This window comes from Physeter macrocephalus, chromosome 16, assembly GCF_002837175.3.
Source record: "Physeter macrocephalus isolate SW-GA chromosome 16, ASM283717v5, whole genome shotgun sequence".
NCBI classification, from domain to species: Eukaryota; Metazoa; Chordata; class Mammalia; order Artiodactyla; family Physeteridae; genus Physeter; species Physeter macrocephalus.
This window is the reverse complement of record NC_041229.1, coordinates 39,399,246-39,412,203: the sequence shown is the minus strand read 5'-3', so window position 1 is coordinate 39,412,203 and position 12,958 is coordinate 39,399,246. Positions and strand designations below refer to the sequence as shown.

Genomic DNA, 12,958 nt, shown 5'->3' with positions numbered 1-12,958 from the left:
CCCCATGGGGGCTGAAGCTGTCCTGGGTCCCCTGGCTCAGGGAACCAGCATGTCTCAGACAGGAATTCACAAACACGTGTCGAGCTGGGAGTTGCCTTTTCGTTTTCCCATCTAACGGGTCGAGGAGCCTGGGCACAGTTGCCTAGGCACCCAAACGTCCTTGGGCTTCTTCAGGAACTGCTTCCAGCATGTGAAGGGGTGTGAGGACAGGCTGTTTTCCAGGCTTTGTCCTCAAGCCCTTTCCCAGCCTCATCTGGAGACAGAGCCCCGCCCCCGCCCCTTCCTGCCCTCCTCCTCTAGGTCACTGCCACGATAGGCTCCACGGACGACAGGTCTGTCTTCCCAGACTGGAGCTGGGAGGAGGGCAGGAGGATGTTGGCTAGTGGAGCCCTGCGGCCGCTGCTTTTCTCTGTCCAAGCCACCCTGAAGGAGGGGACCGGGGAGGGCGGCCGCTCCTCCTGAGGCTTGGGCGACCTTTGGCACACGCGCAGTAATGCCTTCAGCTCGACCCTGAAGTTCTCGTTGAGCCAGCAGTAGATGAAGGGGTTGTAACAGGTGCTGCTCATGGCGATCCAGTGGAAGGCAAAGTAGAGGGCATTATTGGTGTGGATGACCTTGCTGGACAGGAGGAGGACGTAGCAGTTGAGGGGAAACCAGCAGAGGGCAAACAGGACCACCACCAGCATCAGCATCTTGATGGTTTTCTTCTTCTTGCGCCGCAGGGCCAGGTATTGCTCCGTGGTCACATCTCCAATGGTGTTGCACAACCACAGCTTCTTGGCCACACGGGCGTAGGCCACGGAGATGATGAGGAGGGGGAGAATGTAAAGCAGGATGAACGTGGCCAAGTCCAGGTACTTCCAGAAGAGGTCGGCTGGCTCAGGGAAGTCTGGCAGGCACAGGGAACGGACAGTGTCCTCACTGGGGGCAGGGGAGAGAGAGACAGAGAGAGACAGAGAGAGACAGAGAGGGAGCGGGATAGAGAAGGAGGGTGTGAAATCAGCGTGGAAAAGCCCCATCCCAAGAACCACTGGCCTCTCCCTCCACTGGGCTCCTGGTACATCTGTCTGTTGCAGCACATGTGATGAGCAGCCTAATTATCTGATTACATTTTCAGCTCTCCCACTAGGCTGGGCATTCTATATAGGTAAGAAATACACCTAAATGTCCATCGGCAAATGAATGGATAAAGAAGATGTGGTATGTATATACAATGGAATATTACTTAGCCATAAAAAATGAAATAATGCCATGTGCAGCACGGATGGACCTAGAGATGATCATACTAAGTGAAGAAAGCCAGCCAGAGAAAGACAAATATCATATGATATTGATTTACACGTAGAATCTAAAAAAAAAATGATACAAACGAACTTATATACAAAATAGAAATACACCCGCAGACATAGAAAACAAATTTATGGTTACCAAAGGGGAAAGGTCGGGGGGAGGCATAAACTGGGAGTTTGGGATAACATATACACACTACAATATATAAAATAGATAACCAACAGGAATCTGAAAAAGAATTTATACACACACACACACACACACACACACACACACACACACACATATATAACTGAATCACTTCGTTGTACACCTGAAACTAACACAACATTGTAAATCAACTGTACTTCAATTTTTAAAAAAGAGAAATACACCTAGATCACTCTGTGTCCTCTTTACTTTGTATTATTCCCAGCCCAGAATAGACACCCAATAAATATTTGTTCAATGAATGAATGCAACACTGGTGTTCCTAGTCTTAGAATTAACTCATCTTGGGAGCATGATGGATTCATGCTTCATTCCAAATTCTTGGAATTTCCCATTGTACTACCTACTCCCATTCCAGAGGGGATCCAAGGAATGGGGCAAAGAAATGGGTCTTGAGAATGTGAGTGGCAATGCCTGAACTCATACACCTTCAGCCACTCAGACAAAAAGTACTTATTTTCTATGCAACGTACCCAGTCCTCTTCAAATTTTTTAGGGACATCTGTGTATGTTGGAAAACCCAGAGGTGGTGAGTTAAGAATATGCAGATTATGATTTGCTGAATGAGGTGGCAGGGAGCTCCCTCAGCAGCTTCCTTCCACTTTGGGGAAGTGAAAACCCAGGGGCCGTTTCAATACACTCACGCAACGGAAGCCACAAGGCTATGACTTACACCCCAGAATGGGGACACTATGAGCCAGGAGAAGGGCATTCCTCCCTCTGAGGTCACCGGTGAGCAGGAGAGACAGAGAGCAGGGTAGCAAGCACCTGTTACTTATAAGGTGGTTGGGGCAGAGGTCACTAATTTTTCACAAGTGGTCATTTTAAAAGATGCCCCGGGAAGAGCAAGGCAGGAACTTGTGGCAGGAAGCCTAAGCTCGGGTCTTTATCTAAATGTCCAGACTCTGGGTGCGAGCAGGGTTTTCGTACTGTAAAATCTCTGAGCAGCAACTCAAAATTGCTACTTTTTTTTCCGTCATACCATGTAGCTTGTTGATCTTGTTATACGTGCAGGTGGCCATCACTAGTGAAAGAAAGAAAACTCTCTTCGCTTTTGTTAGCAGAAAAAAGAAATAGCCTTCCATATATGAAGGCAGCTGGGGAGTCTGAACGCTGGGAAGGGGTGGGTATGTGATTCCTTCAACAGCCTAGAATTCGGGGACAGAGACTTTATAAATTAGTTGAAATTGGCCTTCAGAGCTTGTTCTCTGGACCCCGCTTATGTCACAGGAGTGTATGTAAATGTATGTCTCAGGTGAGGCAGCACATGGTAAGACCTGCCAGCAGTGCACCCCCTAGATCCCCTTTACTGGTCTGGAGCACCAGGCCCCCAGCTCCGGCCACCCGACAAGACACAGCTGTCAGCTGTGATCTTCTAGGGGCCTAGGACTACCCTAAGGCCACTGAGGATACTTTCCACAGATCCATTATGAGCCAGAAGTGGCCAGGTATCTCCATTGTCCCCAGGAAGGCCTGGCATACGAAAGCCCAGCTCCCTTGGCTCAAAGCGGGCAAACTGTGTTACCAGTCTGCTCCAGAGGTCCCCCTGCAAACCACACCCTCCCTTGGTCTCTCCCCATTTCCTGTCCAGCTTCTCCACTGCCCTACCCATTAATCCCGGCATCACTTTCTTAAAAATCCCAGGCACATGTACCTTCCTTTATCTCAGGATCTGTTTCTATGGAACTTCAGCTGAAACAATGAACCGATGAAGATCACTCTAAGCTCATTCATTCATTCAGTAACTACATACAGAGAGCTCGTGAAGTGAAGGCAGTAATATAGATGCTAGGGACACCAAGATGGCAAAATCAGAAATGGGGCCAGCGCCCCGCAACCTCACAGTCTAACAGGGGAGATCACCTTTAACTGACTAGCAGCACACACGAGTGTTTAAATTTTAAGACACTGAGTGCTTTCCATTCTGTGAGAGCACAGGACAAAGCATATGATAAATGGGAGGTAGTGGGGAGCGGGGTAGAGCATCCTGCCTGAGACACTTAGAGATATACATGTTTGTTTGTAGGTTGTGCGAGAGAATTTAAACATCACCATTTTAAACAGGGCCTGGGTGATTCTGAATCTCAGTCCGGGTTAGTACCTGTCCCCAGTGGCAGAAGCTGATTGCTACTGCCTTGACCTTACAGACAAAGGGACAGAGACTAAAGAGGAAGCTAAAAGTGTTGCAAAGAAAAGATGACAAAAAGCAGAAAAAGTGCAGAGGATACCCACGGGCCTGGAAGCAACAGGATGGGAAGGAGACAGAGAGAACAGCTCAGCGCAGCAGGTACTGGTAACTCTGAGATTCAGAGGGGGCTCAGATTTCCCTCTGTCAAGGTTCTCCGGATACCCAGGCTGCTCCCCACTAGTTCATCTCACCTGTACTTGAAGGTAAATAATTTCTGGCAGATAGCGTGTGGAAGTGAAAAGAACGTCGCCATGGTCCAGATGACTGCAATGTAGATGACACCTTTTGTGATTGAGATCCGGGGTTTTAACGGATGCATGATGACCTGGAAGACAAGCAAACTGGGCATCACTGGCTGAAGACAGTTTGAAGCAACTAAGAAATCCAAACGATGCAGCTCACTTGTCACAATGAGGCAGGTAGGTCCTACTTAGAGTCAAGCACCCCTTAACTCATTATCGAGCCCCTGAGCTGTACCACCACACCGTCCAGCCCACGGGGGTACAGAAAGGGTGTCATCTGGACTCAGAGACTCCAGGCAGTTCAAATGCCCCTTGCAGGGCTTCCCTGGTGGCGCAGTGGTCGAGAGTCCGCCTGCCGATGCAGGGGACACGGGTTCGAGCCCTGGTCCGGGAAGATCCCACATGCCGCGGAGCAACGAAGTCCGTGCGCCACAACTACTGAGCCCGCGCTCTAGAGCCCGTGCACCGCAACGAAGAGAAGCCCCCGCTCGCCGCAACTAGAGAAAGCCCGCGCAGCAACAAAGACCCAACGCAGCCAAAAATAAATAAATTAATTAATTTTAAAAAAATGCCTCTTGCAGGTCATGCGTGGCAGAAGCCGGGTGCAGTGAGAGGATGGGGGAGCAGTGAAGGCGGAGGTCTGTTCCCACGACACCCACAGCGAGGCTGGCACAGGAGCAGCCGTGACACCTCGGGATCTCATCTCGTCTGCCCATGATTCCAGATCCTTTAAGTTACAAAGGGCTCCGAGGGGTCTGAGGGCGACACACATCAAGAGGAGACTCTCACCACTTATCATGGGAAGCTGCATTGCCCTTTATTTGGGGGTTCACCACACTGTCTCTGAAAGCCATTTCTAAAATTGCAGAGGGGCCCAGCTTTCCCAAGCCCCAAATTAAACCATTGTTAGAGGCTTTGGGCAGAAAAACATCTTGGAATTGATTGCTACTGTATGCCAATCAATTCTCCTAAGAGGTTTAAATAAAGACTTGGGAATTTAACAGCATCCTCATTTTAAGATTAGAATCATTATTCCTTTTTTTTTAATTGAAGTATAGTTGATGTATAATGTATAAATTTCAGGTGTACAATATAGTGATTCTCAATTTTTAAAGGTTATACTCCACTTATAGTTATCATAAAATATTGGCTATATTCCTCATGTTGGACAACATATCCTTGTAGCTTATTTTATAATAAGCTATAGTTTGTACCTCTTAATCTCCTACCGCTATATTGCCCCTCTCCCATTCCCTCCCCACTGGTAACCACTGGTTTGTTCTCCATATCTGTGGGTCTCCTTCTTTTCTGTTATATTCACTAGTTTGTTGTATTTTTTTAGATTCCACATGTAAGTGGCAGCACACAGTATTGTCTTTCTCCGGCTGATTTATTTCACTTAGTATAATGCCTTCCAAATCCATCCATGGCAAAATTTCATCCTTTTTATGGCTGAGTAGTATTCCATCATACATATATACCACATCTTCTTTATCTATTCATCTGTTGATGAACACTTAGGTTGCAAGATTAGAATCATTGCTTCTTGAAAAAGCCATTTGGGGATAGGTGAGTCGGGTCAGAAAGAGAGGTCATAAAGAGCTGCCATTGTCTCAGGATGCCATCCCAGGACACACTGGACATTCTGCTGTGTCCTCCCAAAGTCTTCTCCCAATTTTTTAAGGTTTTATGGGAGGAACGGACTAGGCTTTAGAAGCTGCCCAGCACATCTCCATTCTGGACTTTGCCATCCTTGCCCCTCACGCGCCATTGTGGTTCAGGTTGATAAAGGGAGTGGAAGCCTCAGTCAGAGGCCCTGGACACTTGAAGAACCTGTAGACTCTGGGACGGGATCCCATGTGTGGGTATATGTCACAGCAGTGTGGCCAATGTGGGCAAGACTTGCCCCCCTGCTCCTCAGACCTGCCTTTGGCCCGAGGGTCAACCGTCAGTTAGCTGTGTTAAATGAGGTGGGTATAGTCCAAGTAAAGGTGATCCAGAGTCCCTCTTGCTGAATTAGGGGAGAAGGTTAAGAAAAGGCAGGAAATATTTGTATGCAACCTTTTCACACTTTGCACCAAAACATCTGTAACATAAATGCCAAAATGACGGCATTTCGGGGTTAAAGGGATCTCAAAAGTTTGCCAAGTCCAATTTCCCATTAGATGCATGAATGTCCTCTAAAACATCCCTATCAAGCGTTCATCCAAGCCTTGCTTACATATGGCTGGTGACATGAAACCCACCTCCCCAGGTAGCTTTGTCCACCTTCAGACACTTCTATCAGAAAACTCTTCCTCATACTAAGCTGCATCTTTGAGTCCGTATCTTAGAAGCTTCCTATCCCTTGGTCGTTGTTGTACCTCTTGGAGCTACTTAGAATAAATTCTCTCTTTGTCCTGGTGGCCCTTACGCTACCAGCCTTGTAGGTGCCCTTGCGTCTTCTCAGAGCAGGCTAGTGATCTTCTAGAGATCCGAGCATGAACCTGGAGCCAGACAGACCTCAATCCTATTCCTACCTTCATCAGTCACCAGGCATGTGATCTTGGGCAAGCTATGCATGCCCTTTCCTGAGCCTGCACACCTTGGCTCAGCAGAGACCCAGTGTACAACAGTGGTTCATTGAGTCAGCATGAGCGAGGCGCCGTGTGGAGCTGCCCTCCTCCAGGATGAGTGGCCTCAGGTCCTCTCCAGCTCCCTTCACCACATCGGCCCACGTGAATCCGATGGAGCAGGACAGAAAGCTGGGCCTCCCTACCCCACCCGACGCCTGCGCCTGCCACCTGCCCGCCCCCCTCCAGCTTGTTTACCTCTTCAACGACCTGGGTCCAGAAATATCCATCTCATCTCCCAGCCAGGAGCCTTGCCTCGGACCTGCATTTGCCACTCTCTTTTCATCTGTGATTTTCCAGATCTGCTTTTCAACCCCCCAAAACAAACTCATTCATTTCTGACACACAAAATGCCAGCAGTGAGTCTTCACTGGAGCAACAAACGTGGAATAATGTTTTGCAGCCCCTAGCACAAAGGGAGCTATATGCCTATTTTAGCCCCTATTTTAGGGGCTATATGCCTAATGTAATGCTCATAGTGGTCAATAAGAAGACAAATATGCTCACTGAAAAATGGGCTAAAACACTGCCTTCAGCCCCCTGGAAAGCAAAGCCGGGGAGAGAAGGACAGGGCATCGGGGGGTGGGTGCCCTCACCTGGTGGCGGTCCACGGCGATGGCTGTCAGCGTCAGGGCTGAGACGTGCAGGGAACAATACTGGGCGAAGCGGCTGACGTGGCACATGCCTTTCCCGAACACCCACGTGCTGTTCACAAAGCGGACCTGGAGATGAGCCCACAAACATCAGGAGACAGACTGGCCTTGAAACTGACACCCGCTCCCTGTGGTCTCTGAGGCGCATCCCACAGGAGCCTTCTCCCCCTCCTCCTTCCTCTGCACTGCTGGACTGTGGCTCACACATGTTTTCTCCAGCATGACTCATTCTCTATCATTCAGTTCAACAAACCCTGACCCTGCTGTTATGGTTGGGCCCTGTTCAGTGCCAGGACAGCGTGGGAAGGACATGGGCTCTGGAGTTAGATTTCCCACCTCTAATCTCTTCTAGCTGTGTGACCTTGGGCAAGGTAGGTAACCTCTCTGAACCTCAGTTTACTCATTTACAAAAAAAAAAAGGCTTAAAAATCTCTACCTTGTATCTTATTGTAGGGATCGACTTTAAAAAAAAAAAAATGTCTACAGGGACTTCCCTGGTGGCGCAGTGGTCAAGAATCCGCCTGCCAATGCAGGGGACACGGGTTCGAGCCCTGGTCCAGGAAGATCCCACATGCCGCGGAGCAACTAAGCCTGTGCGCCACAACTACTGAGCCTGCACTGTAGAGCCGGTGCTGTGCAACAAAGAGAAGCCACCACAATGAGAAGCCTGCGCACAGCAACAGAGTAGCCCCCGCTCGCCGCAACTAAAGAAAGCCCGTGCGCAGCAACGAAGACCCAACGCAGCCAAAAAAAAAACTACTTAATAAAAAATAAGTAAGTAAATAAAAAATTAAAAAATAAAATAACTTTAAAAAGGCTACAAAGTGTGGAACACGTCTGGCAGATTGATAGAAAGATACGATTAGAAATAAATAGTAGCCATTTTTATGGTAATAGTAAAATTCATTTTTGGCTCATATGAGTTCAGACTCATGGAGGAGACACATCTGAAGAGTCACAACACAGCTCGTGGGCTGTGCTCTGGAGCCCTAGTTAAGCAGGCCTGCGACACGTCATCTGGGAAGGAGTCCCAGGGGCCTGCAGAGGTGGAAGCAGGGACCAGCGTCTGGGCAGGGAGAGAAGACAAGCTCCCAGGGCATGTGGGGTCCAGGGAGCAGACCTAGGCCTCACCCCACATCCTCCATGGCTATTTGCTCACTCACTCAGCTCCTGAGCTCCTGTGAGTAATGCCCCATGCCCAAGAGAGATCAGGCCTTGATTCTGATCAAGGAGCTTCCAATGTGGGCAGAGGAGGACTCAGGTATCTCAGATGCAGGACAGAAAGTAGTCAGTGCCCTACAGAAGGCCCAGACAAAGGGCCACCAGGTGGGGTGGGAGTGCGCTGAGGCAAAGAGAACGAGAGAAGACACCGAAAGAAAAAGAGCAGGTCAGCTCGAGAGGAAGAATATTGCATAGGGATTTACAGCAGAGTATTTGCTAGTGATAGCTGCCACCTTGGGCAAGGCATTTAGGCCCAATGAGCCTCATTTTCCTCATCTGTAAAATGGGGCTAACCCTTGTTCACATGATTGTTATGAAACTCAAACACATGTAAAGCAGATAACACAGGTAAAGCAGGTTCGACAGTGCCTAGTACATAGCAAGTACTTAACACTATTAACTGCCATTATTATAACATACTAGACATTTGAGATGAACGTTAAAGAATAGGTAGGATTTGCCCATGGGGAGATAAGAACAAAGGCTTGGCACTAGGTCAGAAATCCCAGGACCTGTCTGGGGAACAAGGGTTGGAACTGTTGGCTGGAGTGTGTGGATGAGAGTCGTGAGGGACAAGTCTGGTCTGATCATGAACCTGGGACAGCAGACCATGGACACTACTCTCTTTGGAATAGGCAGGGAGGAGCAGCCCAGTAACTTTGCAGAGCAGGAAATCCTTAGCTACCCCTACGTCTCACCTCCCACAATCAATGAATCACCAAAGCCAACCAGTGCTACCTCGAAGGGTTTTCAAATCCATCCCCTCTTCTTCAGTCCCAAGGCCGTGGCCCGAGTGGAATCCCCCATCATCTCTCACCTGGACCATGATAGCATCCAGACAGCTTTCCTTGTCCTCTAGTCTGTCCCCCTGTAATTCAGCCTTCACACTGCTGACAGCATTTTGTTAATCAAAAATCAGACGCCTGCTTAGAATCATCATGGCCTTCAAGAGACAGCCAGATGCCTTACGAGCATCCAGGCCCGCTCGCAGCCCTGCCCCAGCCTTTTTTTCTGGCCACCTCTGCTTTCCCCTGCCCTGCTGGCTCCTCCGCTGGCCTTCTTGCCTCCACTGCTCCAGCTACAGTGAACCGCTCAGCGTTCCCTCAACACACCGTGAACTTGGACACCCTTGGCTTTGTCCTCCCGGGTCCCTCTGTCTGCAATGAACGTTCATCTAGGCCTGGGAAATGCCCACTTATCCTGGCCCCTTCGAAATGCCACGTGAGGGCTTCCCTGGTGGCGCAGTGGTTGAGAATCCGCCTGCCGATGCAGGGGACACGGGTTCGTGCCCCGGTCCGGGAAAATCCCATATGCCGCGGAGCGGCTAGGCCCGTGAGCCTGCGTGTCCGGAGCCTGTGCTCCACAACGGGAGAGGCCACAGCAGTGAGAGGCCCGCATACCGCAAAAAAAAAAAAAAAACAAAAAAAAAAAACCGAAATGCCACGTGCCCTGAAAAGTCTCCTTTGACCCTCTCGTGGGACTCTGGCAGGTCAAAGTAAACGATCGCCTTTTCCAGGCTCCACCACATTCTGTGTTCGGCTCTGCCGTGGGAGTTATGAATAACTGTTTGCTTTTGTCTCAATGACCAGAGCTGGACTTCATGCCGATGTAGAGTGTAAAGTGGACAGAAAGGGAGACCAGGGAGGAAGGATTTCATCACCAACCAGCCCAAGGGCAGGACATCTTACCCCTTCAAGGAGCCTGGCTGAGGGCTTAGAAGACCCGCCCCTGGTTGCAAGAGCCTTGGAAGCTCTGACAGGAATTTGGATTGGGGTGGTTGCATGGGTCAGGTTGAAGGCCAAGCTGCTTTGGATCAACCGGGAGCGGGGGCTGGGTTCTCAGGACCCTGACATCCCCTCTCTTGCAGGACATCCTCCGGGTAGGGGCTGTCAGCTCTCAGCCGCAGCCTGGCCTCCCTCCCCACCTGGCCTGTGTCTGCTGCAGATCCAGCCATGCATCCTGCTCTGGGCAGCAGCATAGGGCCATGCCCTGGGGCCTCCCAGTTCCCGTCCTGGGTGGCCCAGTCCAACCCCAGCACTGCGGATTGTCAAGTCAGAAGCCAAGGGGGATCCAGGAGGAGCCAGAGATGGATTGTCCTGTGCTTTAAGGCAGCAGGGGGGGAGTGTGTGGGGAGGGCGGGGGGGTATCTGGAAGTCCCTTTGTCCCTGGCTAGTCCCCAGAACATCCTGAGTGACCAGGAATCTGTTAAATGTAGGCAGGAAGGAGAGCAGGAGAAGTCCATGGTTTGGATTAGTGGTCCAAGGGTGCCTTGCCCCCTAGGTCCCAGTTGAGTGGCTTAGTGGACAGACCTCTGGCTGCACTTGAGTCAGGGGAAGTAATTCTCATCCTGGCTCTGCCAGTTACTAGCCAAGTGACCTTGGACAAGGCATTGAACCTCTCTGTGCCTTAGTTTCCTCATCTGCAAAATGTGAGTGAAGTTCTCATAAGTGAGGACGAGAGAAAATGTAGTTTTTAAACATAAGGGTTGGAAGGACATTCACACAGGTGGATAGGCTTGTGGGAGTTCACAATCTTCTTTTTGCTTGTCTGTTATTTCTGGTCGTGTGTGTGTGTGTGTGTGTGTGTGTGTGTGTGTAAGAAAGAGAAAGAGATAAGAGAGAGAGATATGAACAGATATGGTTTGGTAATAACTCAAGTATCAACAAGATTATTCCAGAAATTGAAAAAGTGTAACTCATGCTGCAGAAATACAAAGTGTAACTGTCATGATGATTACTTGGTCATAGCCCCCCCAGTCTCAATCACCCATGAGCACCACAGTCCCAAGTCACGGAGGGAGAGAAGTGACACCACTAAGGCCCAGCAGTCAGGGCTGGGTGGAGGTTGTGAGAGAGAGAAGGGGGGATCACCCACCACCCTTGTGCGAATGCCCCCAGGCTGCCCCAGCTCTGGGACCCAAGCCCATCTCACCCGCATCTCTTCCACAACACAGTCTTCACACACAGACTTCGCTGTCAAACCACAGAAGGCAAATGCAATTTAAATAAGTGGTTTAGGAAAATTCACTCATGGTTCCATTAACAACTAGCAACTGTTTGATATTTCAGCTTGGTGCAAAGCAGCATCCCATGCTGGGGCATTTAATGGGCTGTACTCCGGTTGGGAGGCAGGGGGGAGTTGACCTAAGAATCTATGCTGGAATCTCAAGGGGCTTTGATTTACCGCACCATCATCAAGCAGGTTCATGCTCAGTGACATTAAACAGGAAATGGTCATTTGTTCACAGCTGGCTGCAGACACTCGAATCATTGAGCCCCAATGCCATGAGCTGCAGAAGCGCGGGCTTAGAAGATGATGAGAGAGAGACAGAGACAGAGAAAGACAGAGTCGCAGAGAGGAGAAAAAGATGAAGACACCGAGAGATAGAGAAGAGAGACAGACAGGCAGAAAGACAAACAAAGAATGACAGAGGCAGACACACTAAGAGACGGACCAACAGAGGAGAGTGTTGAGAGATGAGAAATGAGAGATGAGAGGGCAAGAGAGAGGAGGCTAAGAAAGATGAAGACAGGAAGACGGGCAGAAGAGGGGGACCGGCAGGGAAATGAGGAGAGAAATCGGGTGGAGAGAGGGAGAAGGACGCAGAGAGAGGCAAAAACGGAAATAAGAGAGACATCGAGACAGCAAGAGAGAGGAGGACAGAGAGAGGAGAGAGCGGAGCGCCAGCCCAGCCCTCGCGGTCTCACCAAAGTGAAGGGGGTATTGAGGAGCGTGATCATTATGTCGGCGACGGCCAGGTTGACGATGAAGAGGCTGGTGGCCGAGTGCATCCGCTGGTTCTTGAAGATGACATGACAGACCAGGACGTTGCCAAAGAGCGAGAAGATGATGATGAAGGAGTAAGCCATGATGAGCAGGGCTTTCACCGTGGGGTTCTGGGACTCGGCCCCGTAGCGCCTCCGGCCCACGAAGTTCTGCCAGTCGGAGAAGGTATAGTTGTTCCAGGAGAAGAAGTGCGAGGCGTTGGGCCCCAGCAGGGCCGCCTCCGGGCTCTGCTCGTCCGCGGCTCGCGCCACTGCGAGGAGGCAGAGCAGCACGCACCGAGGGATCATCTTTGCAGGAGCCTCCGCGCCCGGGACGGGACGGGGCGGGCGGGACGTCCCGCCAGGCCGCGCACGTGCGCTCGGGCGCGGGGAGAGGAGCGCGCGGGGTCGTGTGCGCACGGACTCCCGGCCTCGCAGCGCCCGGCCGGCGCCCACTCCCCGCCGGCCTCCCGCCGGCCTCCCGCCCGCGATCGGCGCGCTCCGGGCCGCCGGCCGCACTTTTGTGTCTCCGCTGCGCCCCCCGGCTGCGGGCGAGCGAGTTCCTCTGCCTATCGGGCGGCGCGGCGTCTCTCCGGGCGACCGTGACGCGCTCCGGCTCGGCGGGCTTCCCCACCCCCGGCCCCAGCCCGCTCTCGCTCTAGAAATAAAACTCCAGCCAGGCGTCACAGCTGTTTCCCTAAAAACACTCATCCGCCTGCTTTCTGCTTAAGCCTCGCCATCAGAAAGGGAGCGGGCGGAAGGCGCCCCGGGGCGGTTG

The 12,958-nt window shown here is 51.0% G+C and overlaps 1 protein-coding gene across 2 annotated transcripts; it reads right to left on the bottom strand.

The window, feature by feature from the left end:
* Positions 1-240: 240 nt before the first annotated feature.
* GPR83 (G protein-coupled receptor 83) lies at positions 241-12,507 on the bottom strand. Of its 2 annotated transcripts, XM_007113521.1 has the most exons (4): positions 12,124-12,507; positions 7,139-7,264; positions 3,880-4,013; positions 241-921 (listed from the first exon to the last, which is right to left on the bottom strand). In XM_007113521.1, the coding sequence occupies exons 1-4, from the start codon at positions 12,487-12,489 to the stop codon at positions 297-299; spliced, it is 1,251 nt and encodes a 416-aa protein (XP_007113583.1). In that variant the 5' UTR covers positions 12,490-12,507; the 3' UTR covers positions 241-296. The 2 variants fall into 2 exon arrangements, with proteins under 2 accessions (XP_007113583.1, XP_023987529.1); XM_024131761.1 differs by lacking the exon at positions 7,139-7,264 and having other exon boundaries at positions 297-921; positions 12,124-12,489.
* Between the last annotated feature and the right edge of the window lie 451 nt (positions 12,508-12,958).